Source organism: Macrotis lagotis, chromosome 5, assembly GCF_037893015.1.
Source record: "Macrotis lagotis isolate mMagLag1 chromosome 5, bilby.v1.9.chrom.fasta, whole genome shotgun sequence".
In the NCBI taxonomy this organism is placed as follows: domain Eukaryota; kingdom Metazoa; phylum Chordata; class Mammalia; order Peramelemorphia; family Peramelidae; genus Macrotis; species Macrotis lagotis.
The window spans coordinates 160,516,918-160,537,729 of NC_133662.1; the positions used below are offsets into that span (position 1 = coordinate 160,516,918).

The 20,812-nt window shown below is 35.2% G+C and overlaps 1 protein-coding gene across 1 annotated transcript in view; it reads left to right on the top strand.

The window, feature by feature from the left end:
• Positions 1 to 20,812, top strand: part of ADGB (androglobin) — a 244,091-nt gene that overhangs the window by 131,234 nt on the left and 92,045 nt on the right. The window contains exon 22 of the mRNA XM_074187787.1: positions 448 to 588. Coding sequence (XP_074043888.1) covers positions 448 to 588 — 141 coding nt within the window. The remainder of the gene's footprint in view (positions 1 to 447; positions 589 to 20,812) is intronic.

Below are 20,812 nucleotides of genomic sequence, written 5' to 3' on the forward strand. Positions count from 1 at the left end.
AGAAATTTTATCTATCATGTGAATAAGGCACCTACATTACATATATATGTACATACATAGATACATATATGAACATTTTACATTTTAAAATGTTCATATATATGTAAGAAGGTACCATTTTAGCACTGTATATACATATGTGGACATTCTGCCATGCTAACAAGATACCTTAATTAAATATAAATACAAATATATAGATGTGTGTGTGTATGTGTGTATTAAGGGAAAACTGCTATACAAATAAATAGTCCTCAGAAAGTACCATGCATATAATTTCCATTATGCCCTTAGACTGCAAAGATAAAGTTTTCAAAATTGAACTTCCCATATGATTAAAACTTCTTAGAAAATCATAGTGTTTACATAGACTAAAGTCTTATTTTGAAAATTTTACAGAAGAGTTAAGACTAAATTTAAATAATTCAGGCCATTTTTTTTCTCCCCCAGCGGAATGGGTAGCTACTAAATATGCTGCTGTGTTGGAAGACAAAATGTACTCTTTGGAAGAACTAACAACTGCAGCAATTAAACTGCAAGCTTACTGGAGAGGATGTTATGTTAGGCTTATCATGAAGGCCAGAAAACCAGGTATTCTTTTGCATTTCCTAAATTGTGAATGTTTTAGTATGGTTCCTATCCTTCATCATCGAAGAAGACCAAAATGACATCACTATGTTTGAGACAAATTACAGTGTGTCTGTAACTGTTCTGCCAAAGGTCAAGCACAGATAGTCCATGTGAACACCTGTTGTGGTTACTCCAAACCTATGTATGTCTCATTTCTTCTGAGCTGCTTCAATTCTGCTTTTCTCTTAGAATGCAGCACCCTCACTGATGGGGGCACACTGTGCTAGGTGGTTTTGTGCTAATGTCTCCCATGCTACACAGTTCTAAAGTTCTTTGGAGAGAAAATCAGGGTATCCTGTTGTTGCTTCTTCTGACCTCCTTGTGAGCTCTTTCCCTGTGAGATCTCCATAAAATAGTATTTTTGACAAGTGTACTTCTGGCATTCGAACAAGGTATCCAGTCCATCCTAGTTGCACTCTCTGTAGTAATGTTGGAATGCTTGGCAGTTCATATCAAAAATGTCCTCAATGTCTGGTACTTCTACTGCAAGGAGATTTCACAATCTTCTCAAGGCAATTTAAGTGGAAGTGATTCAGTTTTCCGAAATGGTGCTGGTAGACTGTCCACCTTTCATGGGCATATAGCAATGAGGTCAACCCAATAGCTCTGTAGATCTTCAGTGTCACAGTCAAGTTAATACCTCTTTTCTCCTATACTTTCTTTTGGAGCCTACCAAATACTAAGCTAGCTCTGGCAATGCATGTGTCAATCTCATTGTCAATATGCACCTCCCTGGAAAGAACAATGCATGGTAATGAATTTGTCCAGCGAATATCCATTTTCTGTAATCAGTAGTTCCATATCATTGGATGGTATGGTGCTGGCTGATGGAGTACTTGTGTTTTCTTGGTGTTAAGTGTTAGGACAAAATTAGCCCAAGTAGCAGAGAATCGATCCATACTTTCTTGCCATCTCAGCTTCAGAGACTGCATTGAATACATAATCATCTGCAAAACAGAAGATCATGCACCAAAACTCCCTTTACCTTAGTCTTGACTTGAAGCCTTTTCATATTGAAGAATTTAATGGCAGTATGATAGCTTACCCTGATACTGTGTTCATCATCAGCAAAGGTGTTTGATAACATGGCTGAAAACATGAGGTTAAAAAAAATTATGGGAACAATGACACATCCTTGTTCCACTCCATTGGCAACCAGGAAATCTTGAGATCATCGTCTACTATCCAGAACTTGGGCAAGCATGCCCTCTGTTCTGTTCCTGGCATTGTTGTTCAAGTTTGTTGGACAGCAAACACCATATCGACTGTTCCTCCCCCCCACTTTCTGAAGCCACACTGGCTCTCAGGGAGGTGACCATCTTCCAGGTGAAGGATCAACTTATTGAGAAAGATTCTGGCAATAATCTTCCCATCAATGACTAAAAGAGAAACATCCCTGTGATTGTCACAGAACAAGCTATTCTCTTTACCTTTATAGAAATGGATGATGGAGGCAACCTTGAATTCTTAAGGGATAGTCTCTTCATACCATATAACCTGGAAAATTCCAGTCAATTTTTGATGAGAAATAGCCCCGCCCCCCACCTTGTAGAGCTCAACTGGAATGAAATAAGCACCAGGTGCTTTGTCATTTGAAAGGAACCTAATGGCATTCCAAAACTCTTCTTTAGTTGGGACTTCAGCTAGGAACTGATTGACTTTAAGTTGGGGGGGAATGGTCAGTGACTTCTGCATTGATTGATGTAAAAATACTATGAAAATGTTCAGCCCATCTCTCTAGGATCATGTCCCTATTGTTAATCAATGTGATTCCATCAGCAATGAGTAGTTGAGATACGCTACAGGTCTTTGGCCCATAAATAGGCTGCAGGACATCATAAAAGCATGTTGCTTTGTTATTATCTGCACAAAACTGAATTTAATCTGCATTCTTACTGAGCCAAGAGTTCTGCATCTCTCTGAGTTTTGCTTGTACTTTACTTTTGTTGGAATTAAATGTTACCTTCTTAGAGGTGGATGAACTATCTTGCTGGTAAATCCTGTGGCATTCTCATTTTTCATTTAGCAGCTTCTGTATTTCCCCATCATTTTCATCAAACCAATCTTGAGACTTGTGAGTGTTCTGACCCAGATGAACAAAATACAGTGCTGTACACCAAATCTCTGAAGGCTGCCCACTCTTTTTTTCTGATTTAGTGTAAATAATATAAAGCATTGTTGTAACAAATTAAACTTGCTCTATGACTATTTTCCTTTAAATAAATGCAAGTTCAACCTGTGAAATGTAATATTTTTTTTTCAGTCTAACAGCCAAAGATTCCATCACGCTTCTTTATTTTCTTTTACATATGAATGGTTGTAGTTAACAGTTTGGAACCATTTGGGGGAGAGGATGGAGCCAAAATGGTGGAGTAAAGGCAGAAACTTGTCCATGCTCTTCCCCAGACCCCTCCAAATACTTTTAAAATTATGATTTTAAACAAATTCTATACAGAGAGAACCCACAAAATTAGGGACACAAACAATTTTCCAGCCCAACACATCTTGGAAGATCTAGGGGTAAGAGTCTACTGCACCAAAGTGTAAGAACAATGCAGCCTCAACCAGTCCTGGAAATCCAGGATCAGACCAAGGGATGATTGGGGAAACCTGAAAATTCAGCAGGAAAAGTCTGCCACACCAGGGTGAGAGTAGAGCAGCACAGACACACCCCAGTAGACCAGTAACAAGTCTCAGGAGCCATTGAGTCATTATCAGCAGCTGCTTGTGAGCTCTCAGACTATGGAAAGTAAGGGTGTCATAAAGAGATTACAGGGATCTCTGCTATCATTAAGGAAGGATCTTGTTGCTTTACCCATACTCAGGGATTACAATATTGAGTCCCAGTCTCAGGAAAAGAAGCAGAAGCATACCAGAGCTCACTACCGCAGGGGAACAGGTATCCTCCTCACAATTTCACAATTACAGGGCAGAAAGGAGTGCTTGTGGTCACCAATAGACCAGAGCACAGACCAGGAAAGCTGTACAAATCTCTCCTTCTGTCATGAGGCCTTGAAGAATTGAAAATTTGTAGTTCTCTGAAGCATCTCTGAAAACATCTGCAACCCCCCTCAAAAGCTTGGAACAATGCACCTTCTACCCTTGAAACAGAGTTCCCACCTTAACAAAGTATTAAAATCAAATCATAGTATAGGAAACTGGAAAACAAGAGGAGAAAAAATCCAATCAGAGACAATTACTATGGTCATGTGGAAGATCAAAATATACCCTCAGAAGATAGCAAAGTCCATGCTTCTACATCCAAAGAAAAAATATGAATTGGTCATTGGTCATGGAAGAGCTCAAAAAGAGCTCAAAAAAAGATTTTGAGAATCAAGAAAGGGAAACAGAGGAAAAATTAGACAAGAGAAATAAGAATGATGTGAGAAAATCATGAGAGCTAAGTCAATAGCTTAGTGGGGATAAACAACATTCTGAAGAAAATAACATCTTAAAAACCAGATTGAGCCAAATGGAAAAAGAGATTCAAAAAACCAATGAGAATCATTTAAAACACAGAATTGGCCTAATGGAAAAGGAGATACCAAAACTCAATGAAAGAAATAATTCCTTGAAATATAGAATTGAGCAAAGGGAAGCTGATGACTTTGTAAGAAATCAAGAAACAATAAAACAAAACAAAAAGAATGAAAAGCTAGAAGAAAATGTAAACTATATCTCATTGGAAAGAGAACTGATCTGGAAATTATGTCTAGAAGAAATAATTTAAAAATTATTGGACTACCTGAAAGTCAAAAAAGATTCAAGATACCTTTCTTTTTTGTTTTGTTTTTTTTTTAGGTTTTTGCAAGGCAAATGGGGTTAAATGCCCAAGGCCACACAGCTAGGTAAGTATTAAATGCCTGAGACTGGATTTGAACCCAGGTACTCCTGACTCCAAGGCCAGTGCTTTATCCACTATGCCACCTAGCTGCCCCTAGTCAAGATATCTTTCAAGAAATGACCAAGGAAAACTGCCCTAATATCCTAGAAGTAGAGGGTAAAATAGAAATTGAAAGAATTCATCAATCACCTTCTGAAAGAGATCTTAAAATGAAAACTGATGGAATGTTACAGCGAAATTTCAGAGAAAATATTACTAGCAACCAGAAAGGAAACAATTCAAATATAGAGGAGCTACAGCCAGGTTAACACAAGATTTACCAGCTTCTACATTAAGGGATCTTAGGGCTTGGAATATGATATTCTGAAATGCAAAAGAGCATGGATTACATCTGAAAATGAACTCCCCAGAAATAAATGAACTTACTCTTTCAGGGGAAAAGATGGACATTCACTGAAATAGGGGACTTTTCAAACTTTCTTGATGAAAAGATCAGAGCTGAACAGGAAATTTGATCTTCAAATATGAAACTCAAGTGAAGCATCAAAAGGGACTTAATTATGTTGAGCAGTTTATATTCCTACATGGAAAATGATACTAATAACTTATGAACTTTTTCATTTATTAGGACAGTAAGAAGGAATATATACAGACAAGTCACAAATGGGAGTTGAATAGGAAGGGATAATAAAGATATGGAGTTAAGGGATGAGAGAGGAATATAATGGGAGAAAGAGAAAGGGAAAGGAGAGGTAGAATGGGGTAAATTTATTTCATAGAAAAGAGGTAAGAAAAAGCTTTTGCAAGTGGAACCAAGAGGTGGAATGAAGGCAGGAAATCCCAGAAGCTCTCCCCCAGAACTCTCCAAATACCTTTAAATTATGACTGTCTAAATTCGAAAGTGGCAGAACCCACAGAAAGATGGAGTGAAACAATTTTCCAGCCCACATTAAATTGGAATAATTGTATAAAGAGTCTATTTCATTGGGTTTGGAAAGGGCCACAGCTCTGTCCAGGCTGTCCCACAATGAACTAACTTTAACCCTCCAGGAATTGCCTACAGGGTCCCTGGGGGCACCTGGGTCTATGGCAGCAGGGTGGTTTCCAGATCTCTCAGCCAAGGGATTGCCAAGGACAACTTGGAAGGTGAGTGGGAAAATTGCTGCACTGGAATGAGCATGGAACTCAGTGCAGCTCATGCCTCAGCACAGTCCTGTCCCAAGAACTAGAAGCAGACCTGGAGAACCACTGAGTAGCTGCTTCCAGAGAATTCAGCCCACAGAGATTGAGGGGTTCGAGGGGAGACTGCAGAGGTCTCTCTGCTATCCCTGGTACAGGACTCTTGCTTTTCCCAGATTAGTGACACTCTGATCTAGGTGGCAATCTGGGACCCATACAGCTTTAGCAGGGCAAGGACTCTTCTCACAGTTACAAGGCAGAGGGGAGTGCTTGTGATCATCCACAGACCAGAGCACAGGCCAGGACAGCAGTCACAGCCTCTCATAAAACCTTGAAGGAATTGAGGTTCCTGTCGCTGAATACAACTAAAAAAACTCTCAAAAGCTTTGGAAAGCACATCCTTGATTGATTTCCAAACAAGATGGCATAGAAAAGCTAGGTATCGGTCTAAGTTTTCCTGGCTTTCCCTCAGAAGTAACAAGCCTCTTAATAGAATTTGTATTCACAAAACCCAGAGAAGGACATAGGAGAAGAACAGCTACTAGCAAGGGCTGTGTCAGTGGAATGCGGGTGGGCCAGGGACAGATTGCAGAGAGCCAGCTCAGGGGCAGCAAGGTGAGACTTGCGAACTAAGCTGAGAACAGTGGCATTTACTCTATGGGGCGGGAGAGCTCCATCATGATGGCTAGACTTAAATTTGGTCAGTTCAGCTGCTCTGAAAGACCAGGGTCACTAGCTCCCATGTTTTCAGCGAAGTCCTCCAATTTCCAGTTGAATCCCTCCCCCCCCAAATCCTGTGGGAGAAAATGAGTCCCAGAACAAACACAGTTTACCCCCAGGCTCAGACAGATCACCCCCAGAAATGATTGAGGATTAAATATATATTAACTATATAGTCCAAGAGCCAAACTCACATTGTTCAAGGATAATGCAGATCCTGCTGCCCCCCTCCACTTAAGGGAGTATACCACTAATCAAGGTCATAGAAACTCTAGAAAAAAGTGCCTAGCCTGCCCTACCATCTGGCCCACTTGGAATTACTAAACCCAGTGAGCAAAGCCCCTAGGGATTTCAGCACTGAAGGTCTACAAAAGATTCTAAGAAAATGAAGAAAGCTCAGCAGAAATTGAGGTGCATTGAATGTTTCTTTGAAGATAGGGATCCTAACTCAGAGAGAACTAGAACTTCAGAGGATAATATGAATAGGTCTATATCCCAGAAAGACACCTTAGAAGAGATCAGGAAGAAGTTTAAAAAATCAGTTGGAAAAATTGGGAAAAGAAATAAAAGAGAAAATTAACATCTTGCAACAAGAAAACAAATCCTTCTAAAATCCAATTGGACAAGTGCAAAAATAAAATAATTATCTTAAAACCACAATTGGGCAAATAGAAAATCTCATTCAAAAATAGAATTGATGCATTGAAAAAGTGGTTGCAAAAAGTAAATGAAGGAAACTATTCTCTAAAGAAAAATATTGGAATCTATGAAAACTAATGAGTTCATGAGTCAACAAGAATCTGTTAAGCAACTCAAAAAAAAATAAAAAAAATAGAAGAAAATGTAAAATACATCATTGGCAAAACAACTGACCTGGAAAATATATCCAGGAGAGACAATTTAAGAATCACTGGACTTTTTGAAAACTTTGAGGAAGGAAAAAAACCTGGACTTTATACTTAAGGATATTGTGAAGGATAATTGCCCTGCTATCATGGAACCAGAGGACAAAATAGTAATTGAAAGAATACATTGGGGGTGGCTAGGTGGCATAGTGGATAAAGCACCGGCCTTGGAGTCAGGAGTACCTGGGTTCAAATCGGGTCTCAGACACTTAATAATTACCTAGCATGCCACTTAACTCCATTTGCCTTGCAAACACCTTAAAAAAAAGAATACATTGATCCCCTCCTGAAATGGACCCCAAAATGAAAACGCTGAGAAATATTGTGGCCAAACTCTAGAACTATCAAATAAAGGAGAAGATCCTGCAAACAGCCAGAAAGAAACAATTTAAATCTGTAAGGATTACAGAGGACCTGGCTGCATCAACATTAAGGGGTTGAAGGCCCTGGAATATGATATTCTGAAGAGCATGGGAGCTTGAAATGCAGCCAAGAATTGGTTATATGACAAAACTAAGCCTTTTCTTCTGGGGAAAAAAGATGGACATTTAATGAAATATGAGACTTCCAACTTTTCCTGATGAAAAGACCAAAGCTAAATAGAATATTTGGAGTTCAAATAGGAGACTCAAGAGATACACGAAAAGATAAAAAAGGGAAAGAAAAAAAACTTATCTAATAAGATGAAACTGTCTGTATCCTCACCTGGGAGAAAGATTCTCATAACGCTTGAGAATTGTAACACTATTAGAGTGTTTACTTAGCCAGAAATAATGGACACTCATGATTTTTCTGTGATGCTGATAGAATTATTTAAAACTAATATCTCCTTTAAAAGGGAGGATGGTAAAGAGATGGAAGGAGGGAGGAACTGAATGGGATAAATTATATCACATGAAGAGGTACAAAGGACCTATTGCAATAGGGGGGGGAGGGAGGAGATGAGAGCAACCTGAATTTTATTATCATCAGATTTGGCTCAAAGAAGGATTAACACACAAATTCAGTTAATTTTAGAAATTTATCTTGCCTTTCAAGTATTAATAAGGAAAAAGGGGAGGGAGGAGGGGAGAGGAAAAGAAGAACTGACAGAAAGAAGGGAAGGAAGAAGGGGCAAAGGGAAAGGGGAAAGAAAGAGGAGAGGTTGGATATAAGGGGGGAAAACACACTGAAGGAAGTGGTATTCAGGAGCAAAATACTGGGAAATAGGGATAAGGTGAAAAAAAGGAAGAATACAAACAGAGGGAAGACAGCATGGAGGGCAATAAAAAGTTAGCAATTATAATTTTGAATGTGAATGGGATGAATTATTCCATAAAATGTAAGATGATAGCAGAGTGGATTAAAAACCAGAGTCCTATAATATGCTGCTTACAAGTAACCTATTTGAAGCACAGAAATACATACAGAGTAAAGGTAAAAGTTTGAAGCAGAATATAATATGTTTTAGCTGAAGTGAAAAAGTCAGGGGGGCCATCTTTACTTCAGACAAAACATCTGGATAATAGATCTCATTAAAAGAGATAAGAAAGGAAACTATATCCTCCTAAAAAGTAGCATAGACAATGATGCAATTTCAATATTAAATACATATATACATTGAGATTCTTAGAGGAGAAACTGAATGAGTTACAGGAAGACATAGACAGCAAAATTCTGGTAGGAAACCTCAACCCCACTCTCTCAGAATTAGCTAAATCTAACTATAAAAGAAAACTAGAAGAAAGTTAAAGAGGTAAATAGAATATTAGAAAAACTAGACATGAAAGACCTTTGGAGAAAATTGAATGAGGATAGAAAGGAACATACATTTTTTTTTTCTGTAGTACATGGCATCTGCACAAAAACTGTTCATGTACTAAGGGCACAAAAAGTACATAATTAAATGCAGAAAGACATTTTCCTTTTCTGACCATAATGCAATAAAAACCATGTGCAATAGAGGGCCCATGGAGAGATAGACCTAAAATTAATTGGAAACAAAATAACCTAATTTTAAGCAATGAGTACATAAAAAACAAATCATAGATTAAAATTATTGATTTCATCCTAGACAATTACAATAACGAGACAACATACCAAAACTTATGGGATAAAGCTAAAGCAGATATTAAGGGATATAACTCAAAATGCTTACATGAATAAAATAGAAAAAAGAGGAAATCAATCAACTAAGCATACAACTAAACAATTAGAGGAAGAACAAATTAAAACCCCCCCAATTAAATGCCAAATTACAAATTCCAAAAATTAAATAACAAATTAATAAAATTGAAAGCAAGAAAACTAATGAACTAATAAATAAAACTAAGAGTTGGATTTATAAAAAAAATAAAATAGATAGACCTTTGGTTAATTTGATAGACAGAAAGCAAAATTACTAGTATCAAAAATGAAAAAGGTGAATTTACCACCAATGAGGAGGAAATTAAAGTAATAATTTGAAATTATTTTGCCCAACTGTATGCCAATAAATTTGATAATCTAAATGATGACTACAAAAAATATAAGTTGTACAGGTTAAATGAAGAGGAAATTTAATACCCTAATAACCCTATCTCAGAAAAAGAAATTCAACAGACCAACAATGAACACTAAGAAAAAAATCTCCAGGTCCAGATGGATTTACCAGTGAATTCTATCAAACATTTAAGGAGCATTTGAATTGGTTCTTTGGAGTAAATTCTTTGAAAAAAAATGGGGGAAGACAGAACTCTGCCTAATTCCTTCTATGACACTAATATGATGCTGATATCTAAACCAGGAAGAGTCAAAACAGAGAGAAAATTATAGACCAACTTCCCTAATGAATATGGATGCAAAAATCTTCAAAAAATTCTTAGCAAAGTGATTATAGCAAGATATGACCAAACAGGATTTATTCCAGGAATGCAGGGTCAGTTCAATATTAGGAAAATCATCAATACAATTGACTATATCAATAACAAACCTAACAGAAATCATTTAATTATCTCATTAGATGCTGAAAAAACTTTTGACAAAATACAGCATCACTTCCTAATAAAAACACTAGAGAGCATAGGAATAAATGGAGTATTCCTTAGAATATTAAGTAGTATCTCTCTGAAACCATCAACAAGCATTATATCCAATGGAGATAAGCTAGAGGCATTCCCAGTAAGATTGGGGTGAAACAAGGATGCCCATTATCATCACTACTATTCAATATTGTTTTAGAAATGTTAGCTTCATCAATAAGAGAAGAAAAAATTGAAGGAATTATAATTGGGAAGGAAGAAACAAAACTCTCTTTGCAGATGACATGATGGTATGCCTAGAGAATCTTAAAAAATTAATCTGAAAAACTACTAAAAGTAATTAGCAACTTTAGCAAAGTCACAGGATATAAAATAAACCCACTTAAATCCTCAATATTTTTATAAATTACTAGCAAGATACAACAATGAGCTACAAGGAGAAATTCAATTAACTTCAGGCAACATAAAATACTTGGAAGGCTACCTGCCAAGGTAGTCACAGAAACAATATGAAAACAACTACAAAACACTTCAATCACAAAATCAGATTTAAATACTGGACAAATATCAACTGCTCATGGATAAGTCAAGCTAATATAATAAAAATGACAATTCTACCTAAATTAAAGTGCTTGTTTAGTGCTATACCAATCAACTTCTAAAAACTTACTTTAATGAGCTAGAAAAATTGTAACTAAATTAATATGGAGAAGCAAAACATCAAGATTCTCCAGGAATTTAAGGAAAAAAGTGCAAAAGAAGGTGGCTTAACCCTACCAGCTCTACAATTATATTGTAAAGCATCAGTCATTAAAACTGTCTGGTACTGGCTAAGAAATAGAGTAGTGGAACATTTGAATAGACTTGGTGCAAAAGAGACAACAGGAAATGTTATAGTCATCTGCTGCTTAATAAAGCCAGGGTCCAGCTTCTGGGATAAGAACCCACACTTTGATAAAAACTGCTGGGGGAAAATTGGAATATAGTATGGTGGAAACTTGGATTAGACCAATATCTTGCACCCTATATCAAGATAAGATCAAAATGGGTGTAGGATTTAGACATAAAAGACAATATTATAAGAAAACCAGCAGAATAAAGAAAAGTTTACTTGTCAGATATATGGAAAGGGGAACAGTTTGTGACCAAGGAAGAGATGGATAAATAGATAATAAATAAAGAAATAGATAATTAAAAAACTGGATGATTTTAATTACATTAAATTCAAAAGCTTTTGCACAAACAAAACCACTGTAACAAGATAAAAAAATGTTGTAAATTGGGAAACAATTTTTATGGTTAGTATTTCTGGCAAATTTATTTGAAAACAAGCCATTCCCCAATTGACAAATAGTCAAAGGATATGCAAAGGCAATTTGCAGATGAGGAAATCAAAACTATCTATAGTCATATGAAAAATTGCTCTAAATCTTTACTGATTAGAGAAATTCAAATTAAAACATCTCAGGCACCACCTTACACTTCTCAGATTGGCCAATATGACCAGAAAGGACAGTGATTGATGTTGGAAGGGATGTGGGAAATCACGGACTCTAATGCATTGTTGATGGTGTTGTGAACTGATACAACCTTTCTGGAAAACAACTTGGAATTATGCCCAAAAGGCAATAAAAATGAACATACCATTTGATCCAGCAATACTACTACTGGGCCTATATCCTGAAGAGATCATGAAAAAAGGGTAAAATCATTACTTGTACAAAAATATTCATAGCAGCTCTGTTTGTAGTGGTAAAGAATTGTAAATACAGGGGCTGTCCATCAATTGGGGAATGGCTAAACAAATTGTGTTATATTATGAAACACTATTGTTTTATTAGAAATCAGTAGGAATTGGATTTCAGATAAATATGGAAAGACTTGCATGAACTGATGCTGAGTGAGATAAGCAGAACCAAGAGTACATTTTACACCCTAGCCACCTCCCTAACATGAGTATGATGATCAACCTTAATGGACTTGCTCATTCCATCAGTGCAATACTCAGGGACAATTTTAGGGTATCTGCAATAGAGAATACCATCTGTATCCAGAGAAAGAACTGTGGTGTTTAAGCAAAGATCAAAGATTATTACCTTGAATTTTTGTTAAAAGTTGTTTTATGTGCTATATAATTCTGTTATCTCTAATATTTTATTTTTTCCTCAATAATATGGTTTTTTCCTCTCAACACATTCAATTTTAATCAATGAATAGCATGGAAATAATATAAAGATGATCAGTTTTCCTTCTGTGTGGGAAAATTCAAAACTTTACAAAAATGATAGGTAGAAACTACCATTTTATATGTAATTGGAAAACAAATAAATTATTTAGAATGAAAATGAAAGTGCATACTCCACCCCGGAAGCACAAAATGTTTAGCAAACAACTACCCAGCTAGAGTTTATCAAATAGTTAAAATGAAATCACAGGTTGCAAAAGGAGCAGAAGAAAAAGAATCTGACCACAGACAATTACTTTGGTTCCACAGAGGGAGGATAAAAATAAATGTTCAAAATATAACAAACTCAAAGCTTCTATATCCAAAGCCTCCAAGAAAAATATGAATTGGTCTCAGGTTATGGAAGAACCCAAAAAAGATTTTGAAAATTAAGTAAGGGAGGGAGAGGAAAAATTGGGAAGAGAAATGAGAACAATGCAGGAAAATCATGAAAACCAAGCAGTTTAGTGAAGGAAATACCAAAAGTTGCTGAAGAAAATACTATTTTAAAGTCCAATTTAGTTCAAGTGGAAAAAGCAGTCCAAGAGGCCAAAGAGGAGAAGAATGGCTTTTTAAAGGCAGAATTGGCCAGATGGAGAAAGTGATAAGAAAGCTTTCTGAAGAAAATGATTCCTTTGGAAGCAGAATGGATGTAAGGGAAGCTCATGACTTTGTGAGAAAAACCAAAAGAATGAAAAACTAGAAGAAAATGTGAAATGAAATTTCTCATTGGAAAAATAGCTGATGTAAAAACAGATCCAGGAGAGATTTTTTTAAGAAAGATTTTATTTACAGTTTTACAATTTTCTCCCTAATCTTACTTTCCTTCCCTCATCCCCCACAGAAGGCAACCTATTAGTCTTTACTATTTTTTTCCTTTCTCATTAAAATAGTCAGAAGTTTGATTGGTTTGGCACTGAATAAGTAATTTAATTTGTGGAACATTGTCATTTTTATATTAGCTCAAGCTAATCATGAGTGATTGACATTTTTCCAATTATTCAGATCTGAATTTTTTTCAGTGAAAAGTGATTTATAGTTGCGTTCATATGATTTCTGGGTTTGTCTTGGGAGGCAGATTCACAACTATTTAATATTATCTATAATTACTTTAAAATGGAATTTCTCTGTCTCTTGCTCGTGAGCTTTGTTGTTCATATATAGAAATGCTGTGATTTATGTGGATTTATTTTATATCTTGCTATATTGCTCAATTTGTTGATTGTTTCAAAGAGTATTTTTAGATGATTTACTCAGGTTCTCTTAAGTATACCATCATATAATCTGCAAAGAGTGAAAGCTTTGCTTCCTCATTGCCAATTCTGATTCCTTCAATTTCTTTTTCTTTTTTTGCTACAGCAAGCATTTCTAATACTACATTGAATAGTAATGGTGATAATGGGCATTCTCGTTCACCCCTGATTTTATTGGAAGTGCTCTAAGTTCCCATTACATATAATATGTTGATTTTTTTAGGTAGATACTATTTATTATTTTAAGAAAACTCCATTTATTCCAAAATTTTCTAATATTTTTTGGAGTTGAAGCAACTATTAGGATTTATTTTTGTCAATTATATAAGCTAATAAAATTGACTAAGTAAAAATAGATGCATAGTTGCAAAATATCAGATCAACAGAAGAGGAAATAGAATACTTAAAAGATCCTATCTTAGAAAAATAATTTATAATATTTTTAATCTGAATTATCTCTTTAATTTCTTCCTCATTGGTGGTTAGTTCACCCTTTTTATTTTTGATACTGTTATTTGATTATCTCTTTTCCTTTTTTAAAATCAGTTTAATCAAAGGTTTGTCTATTTCATTGACTTTTTCATAAAACAACTCAGTGTTATTTATGAGATCTATGGTTTTCTTGTTTTCAATTTTATTAATCTCTCCCTTGATTTTTCATAATTTCTAATTTGGCATTTATTTGGAGATATTTAATTTTTTCTTTTTCTAGCTTTTTTTAGTCATATACCAAATTCATTGATCTCCTTTTTCTCTATTTTATTCACATAGGCATTTAGAGATATAAAGTTACCCCTCAAAACTGCCTTGGTTACATCCCATAAAGTTTGGTATGTTGTCGCATTAGTATCATTTTCTTGGATATAAATATTGATTATTTTTCTTATTTGCTGTTTGACCTTTCCATTATTTAAAATTAAGTAATTTAGTTTCAATTAGTTATTGGTGTTTCTTTCTGTAACCCTTTATTCCATGTAATTTTTATGCATAATGGTCTGAGAAGTGTGCATTTATTATTTATGACTTTCTGCATTTGTTCATAAGCTTTTTGTGCTCTAGTCCATGGTCAATTTTGGTATTGGTGCCATGTACTGCAGAGAACAATATATATTCCTTTCTATACCCATTAAATTTCTCCAAATGTCTATCATATCTAAGTTTTTTTTAAGATTTCATTTACTTAATTTCCTTCTCATTTTTTGTGGTTGGATTTATCCAGTTCTGAGAGGGATATTAAGGGCACTTGTTCTTAAAGTTTTTCTACACGTATCTCCTTGTAATTCACTCAGCTTTTCCTTTAGGAATTTGCATGATATACCACTAGGTGCATACATGTTTAGTAATGATATATCTTCTTTACCAGTGGTGCCTTTTAAGAAGATATAGTTTCCTTCCTTACCCTTTATAATGTGATTGATTTTTGCTTTTAATTTATCTGAGATCAAGATCGTTACTCCTGGCTTTTTTATTTCAGCCTTTATCCTGAGTGTATCTCTCTTCTTCAAATGTATTTCTGGTAAACAACATATTGTAGGATTCTGATTTTTAACCCATTCTGATATCCTCTCCCATTCTATGGGACTATTGATTCTATTCACATTTACACTTAAGACAACTAATTATTTCCCTCCATGCTCTCTTTCCCCTTTAAATTTTTCTTTTTGGTTTCCTCTTATTCCTTCTTTGTTTAAAATTCTATTTATTTATTTATTTGTTTGTTTGTCTATTTATTTATTTATTTATTATTTGAGTTTTGCAATTTCCCCCCAATCTTACTTCCCTTCCCCCCTCCACAAAAAGCAATCTGTCAGTCTTTACTTTATTTCCATGTTGTACATTGATCCAAATTGAGTGTGATGAGAGAGAAATTATATCCTTAAGGAAGAGACAAGAAGTCTAAGAGGTAACAAGATCAGACAATAAGATATCTGTTTTTTTCAAAATTAAAGGGTATAGTCCTTGAACTTTGTTCAAACTCCACATCTCCTTATCTGGATACAGATGGCACTCTCCTTTGTAGACAGCCAAAAATTGTTCCCAATTGTTGCACTGATGGAATGAGCGAGTCCTTCAGGGTTGAACATCACCCCAACGTTGCTGTTAGTGTTTTTCTGGTTCTGCTCATCTCACTCAGCATCAATTCTTGCAAATCCCTCCAGGCTTCCCTGAAATCCCATCCCTCCTGGTTTCTAATAGAACAATAGTGTTCCATGACATACATATACCACAGCTTGCTAAGGCATTCCCCAATTGAAGGACATTTACTTGATTTCCAATTCTTTGCCAAAACAAACAGGGCTGCTATAAATATTTTTGTACAAGTGATGTTTATACCCCTTTTCATCATCTCTCCAGGGTATAGATCCAGTAGTGGCATTGCTGGGTCAAAGGGTATGCACTTTTTTGTTGCCCTTTGGGTGTAGTTCCAAATAGCTCTCCAGAAGGGTTGGATGAGTTCACAGCTCCGCCAACAGTGCAATAGTGTCCCAGATTTCCCACAACCCTTCCAACAATGATCATTATCCTTTCTGGTCATATTGGCCAAACTGAGAGGTGTGAGGTGGTACCTCAGAGAAGCTTTAATTTGCATTTCTCTAATAATTAATGATTTAGAACAATTTTTCATATGGCTATGGATTGCTTTGATCTCCTCATCTATAAATTGCCTTTGCATATCCTTTGACCATTTGTCAATTGGGGAATGGCTTTTTGTTTTAACAATATGACTCAGTTCTCTGTATGTTTTAGAAATGAGTCCTTTGTCAGAATCATTAGTTGTAAAGATTGTTTCCCAATTTACTACATTTTTTTGATCTTGGTTATAGTGGTTTTATCTGTGCAAAAGCGTTTTAATTTAATGTAATCAAAATCATCTAGTTGGTTTTTTGTGATGTCCTCCAACTCTTCTTAGTCATAAACTGCTCCCCTTTCCATAGATCTGACAGGTAAACTAGTCCTTGATCTTCTAATTTGCTTACAGTATTGTTTTTTATGTCTATGTCCTGTAACCATTTGGATCTTATCTTGGTAAAGGGTGTTAGGTGTTGGTCTAATCTAAGTTTCTTCCATACTAACTTCCAATTATCACAGCAGTTTTTATCCAAGAGGGAGTTTTTATCCCAATAGCTGGACTCTTTGGGTTTATCAAACAGCAGATTATTATAATCACCTCCTGCTTTTACACCTAGTCTATTCCACTGGTCACCACTCTATTTCTTAGCCAATACCAAACGGTTTTGATGACTGATACTTTATAATATAATTTTAGATCAGGTAGGGCTAAGCCACCTTCTTTTGCACTTTTTTTCATTAAGCTCCTGGAAATTCTTGACTTTTTCTTTCTCCATATGAATTTACTTACAATTTTTTCCAACTCATTAAAGTAATTTTTTGGAATTTTGATTGGTAGGGCACTAAACAGATAGTTATTTTTGGTAGAATTGTCATTTTTATTATATTAGTTCTACTTATCCATGAGCAGTTGATATTTCCCCAGTTATTTAAATCAGATTTAATTTGTGTGAGAAGTGTTTTATAATTGTTTTCAAAAAATTTCTAAGTCTGTCTTGGCAAATAGAGTCCCAGGTATTTTATATTGTCTGAAGTTACTTTGAATGGGATTTCTCTTTCTAGCTCTTCCTGCTGTATCATGCTAGACACATATAGAAAAGTTGAGGATTTATGAGGTTTTATTTTATAACCTGCAACTTTGCTAAAATTGCTGATTGTTTCCAGTAGTTTTTTGGATGATATCTTGGGATTCTCTAGGTAGACCACCATGTCATCTGCAAAGAGTGAGAGTTCTGTCTCTTTCTTCCCAATTCTAATTCCTTTAATTTCTTTTTCTTCTCTAATTGCTGAAGCTAACATTTCTAATACAATATTGAATAGTAGTGGTGATAATGGGCACCCTTGTTTCATCCCTGATCTTATTGGGAATGCCTCTAGCCTCCCCCCCATTGAATATAATGCTTGTTGATGGTTTCAGATAGATGCTGCTAATTATTCTAAGGAACAGCCCATTCATTCCTACACTCTCTAGTCTTCTTAATAGGAATGGATGGTATATTTTGTCAAAACAATTTTCAGCATCTATTGATATGATCATATAATTTCTGATAGGTTTGTTGTTGATATGATTGAGTATACTAACAGTTTCCTTAATATTGAACCAACCCTGCATTTCTGGGATAAATCCTACTTGATCATAATGTATGATTCTAGTGATAACTTGTTTTAATTTTTTTGCTAAGATTATATGTAAGATTTTTGTATCTATATTCATCAGGGAGATAGGTCTATAATTTTCTTTCTCTGTTTTAACTCTTCCTGGTTTAGGTAACAGCAACATATTGGTTTCATAGAAAGAGTTAGGCAGAGTTCCATCTTTCCCTATTTTTCCAAAGAGTTTATAAAGAATTGGAAACAATTGTTCCTTAAATATTTGGTAGAATTCAGTTGTGAATCCATCAGGCCCTGGAGATTTTTTCTTGTGGAGTTTAATGATGGCTTGTTGAATTTCGTTTTTTTTTTAGATAGGGGTGTTTAGGTATTTAATCTCCTCTTCATTTAACCTGGGCAACTTATACTTTTGTAAATATTCATCTATTTTACTTAGATTGTCCAGGTTATTGGCATAGAGTTGGGCAAAATAATTTTGGATTATTAATTTAATTTCCTCCTCATTGGTAGTGAGTTCACCTTTTTCATTTAGGATACTAGCAATTTGATTTTATTCTTTTTTTAATCAAATTGACCAGGGGTTTATCAATTTTATTGGTTTTTTCATAATACCAACTTTTGGCTTTATTTTTTAATTCAATAGTATTTTTGCCTTTGATTTTATTAATTTCTCCTTTAATTTTTAGAATTTCTAATTTTGTATTTGATTGGGGATTTTTGATTTGGTCTTTCTCTAATTTTTTAAGTTGTATGCTTAGTTCATTGGTTTCCTTTTTCTCCAATTTATTCATGTAAGCATTTAAGGCTAGAATATATCCACTGAAAGTCACTTTGAGTGAATCCCATAGGTTTTGGTATGTTGTTTCATTATTATCATTATTTAGGATAAAATGGTTAATTCTTTTTACAATTTGTTTTTTGGTCCACTCTTTAAAATGAGGTTATTCAGTTTCCATGTGGTTCTGGGTCTATATCTTCTTGGCCCAATATTGCATATGACTTTTATTGCATTCTGATCTGAGAAAGATGTATTCACTATTTCTGCCTTTCTGCATTTGATTATTAGGTTTTTATGTCTAGTACATGGTCAATTTTTTTATAAGTTCCATGTACTGGAAAGAAAAAGGTGTATTCCTTCCTATCCCCATTCAATTTCCTCCATAAATCTACCATATCTAGTTTTTCTAAAAATTTATTTACCTCCTTAACTTCTTTCTTGTTTATTTTATGATTTGATTTATCTAGATCTGAGAGTGGGAGGTTGAGGTCTCCCACTAGTAGAGTTTTGCTCTCTATTTCTTCCTGTATTTCTTTAGCTTCTCTTCTAAAAATTTAGATGCTGTCCCATTGGGTGCATATATATCCAGTATTGAAATAGCTTTATTGTCTATGGGACCTTTTAGGACAATAATAGTTTCCTTCCTTATCTCTTTTAATGCTATCTATTTTTGCTGCTGCTTTGTCTGAGATAAGGATTGCCACCCCAGCTTTTTTTTTTTTACTTCAGCTAAAGTAAAATATATTTTGCTCCTACCTTTTACCTTTACTCTATGTGTATCTCTTTACTTCAGATGAGTTTCTTGTAAGCACTATATTGTTAGATTCTGGTTTTTAATCCACTCTGCTGTTTGCTTATATTTTGAGGGAGAGTTCATCCCATTCACATTCAAGGTTATGATTGCTAATTCTTTATTGCCCTCCATACTTTCTTCCCTCTGTTTGTGTTTTTCCCCCTTCCCCCTCCCTTTATCTATATTCCCCAGTATTTTGTTTCTGAATACCACCCCCTTCAGTGTGTTTGCCCTCCCATATCACCCCTCCCCTTTCTTTCCCCTTTCTCTTTTTCCCTTTTCCCTTCCCTTCCATTTGTTAGTTTCCCTTTCCCCCCACTCCCCTTCCCTTTCTCAGCCCCCCTCCCCTTTTCCCCTTTTAATCCTTGAAAGGTTAGATGTTTTTTAAATTAACTAAGTATGTCTAAATTGACTTTAAGCCAAGTCTGATGAGAAGAATATTCAGGTATTTCTCATCTCCTCCCTTCTTCCCCCCTGTTACCATAGGTATTTTGTACCTCTTAGTGTAATTAGATTTACCCTATTCAATCCCCTCCCTCCTCCCATCTCCTTCCTGTCCCCCTTTTTAAGGAGGTAGTATGTTTTTTAGATCATTCTATCTGAGTCATAGAAAATTCTGAGTATCTGTCACTTCTAGCTATGTACATTCTAATAGAGTTAAAATTCTTGAGAGTTATTAAGAGTCTTTCTCCCAAGTGGGGTTAACGCCAGTTACCTCGAGATAGCAGTCTCATGGATAGGTCATGAATGTCCATCACTTGTGGCTAGGTATATTCTCTCAGCTAGAGTTACAATTCTCAAGATTTATGAGAATCTTTTTCCCCATGCTGCAATATAGCCAGTTTCAACTTAATGGATAGCAATTTTTTAACTGCCCCCCCCTTTTTTACCTTTTCATGTGTCTCTTGTACCTCCTGTTTGATGACCAAATTTTTTATTTAGCTCTGGTCTTTTCATCAGGAATTTTTGGAATACTTCCATTTCGTTAAATGTCCATCTTTTTTCCCTGGAAGAGAAGACTTAGCTTTCTGGGATAGTGGATTCTTGGCTGCATTCTAAGCTCCCTTGTTTTTTGAAATATCTCCTTCCAGGTCCTTCTATCTCTTAATGTTGATGTAGCCAGGTCCTGCATAATCCTTACCATGGCTCCTTTATATTTAAATTGTTTCTTTCTGGCTGCTTTAAGGATTTTTCTTTTTAATCTTATAGTTCTGGAATTTGGTCACAACATTCCTTGAGGTTTTCATTTTAGGATCTTTTTCTGGAGGGGAACGATATATTCTTTCAATATCTACTTTGCCCTCTGGT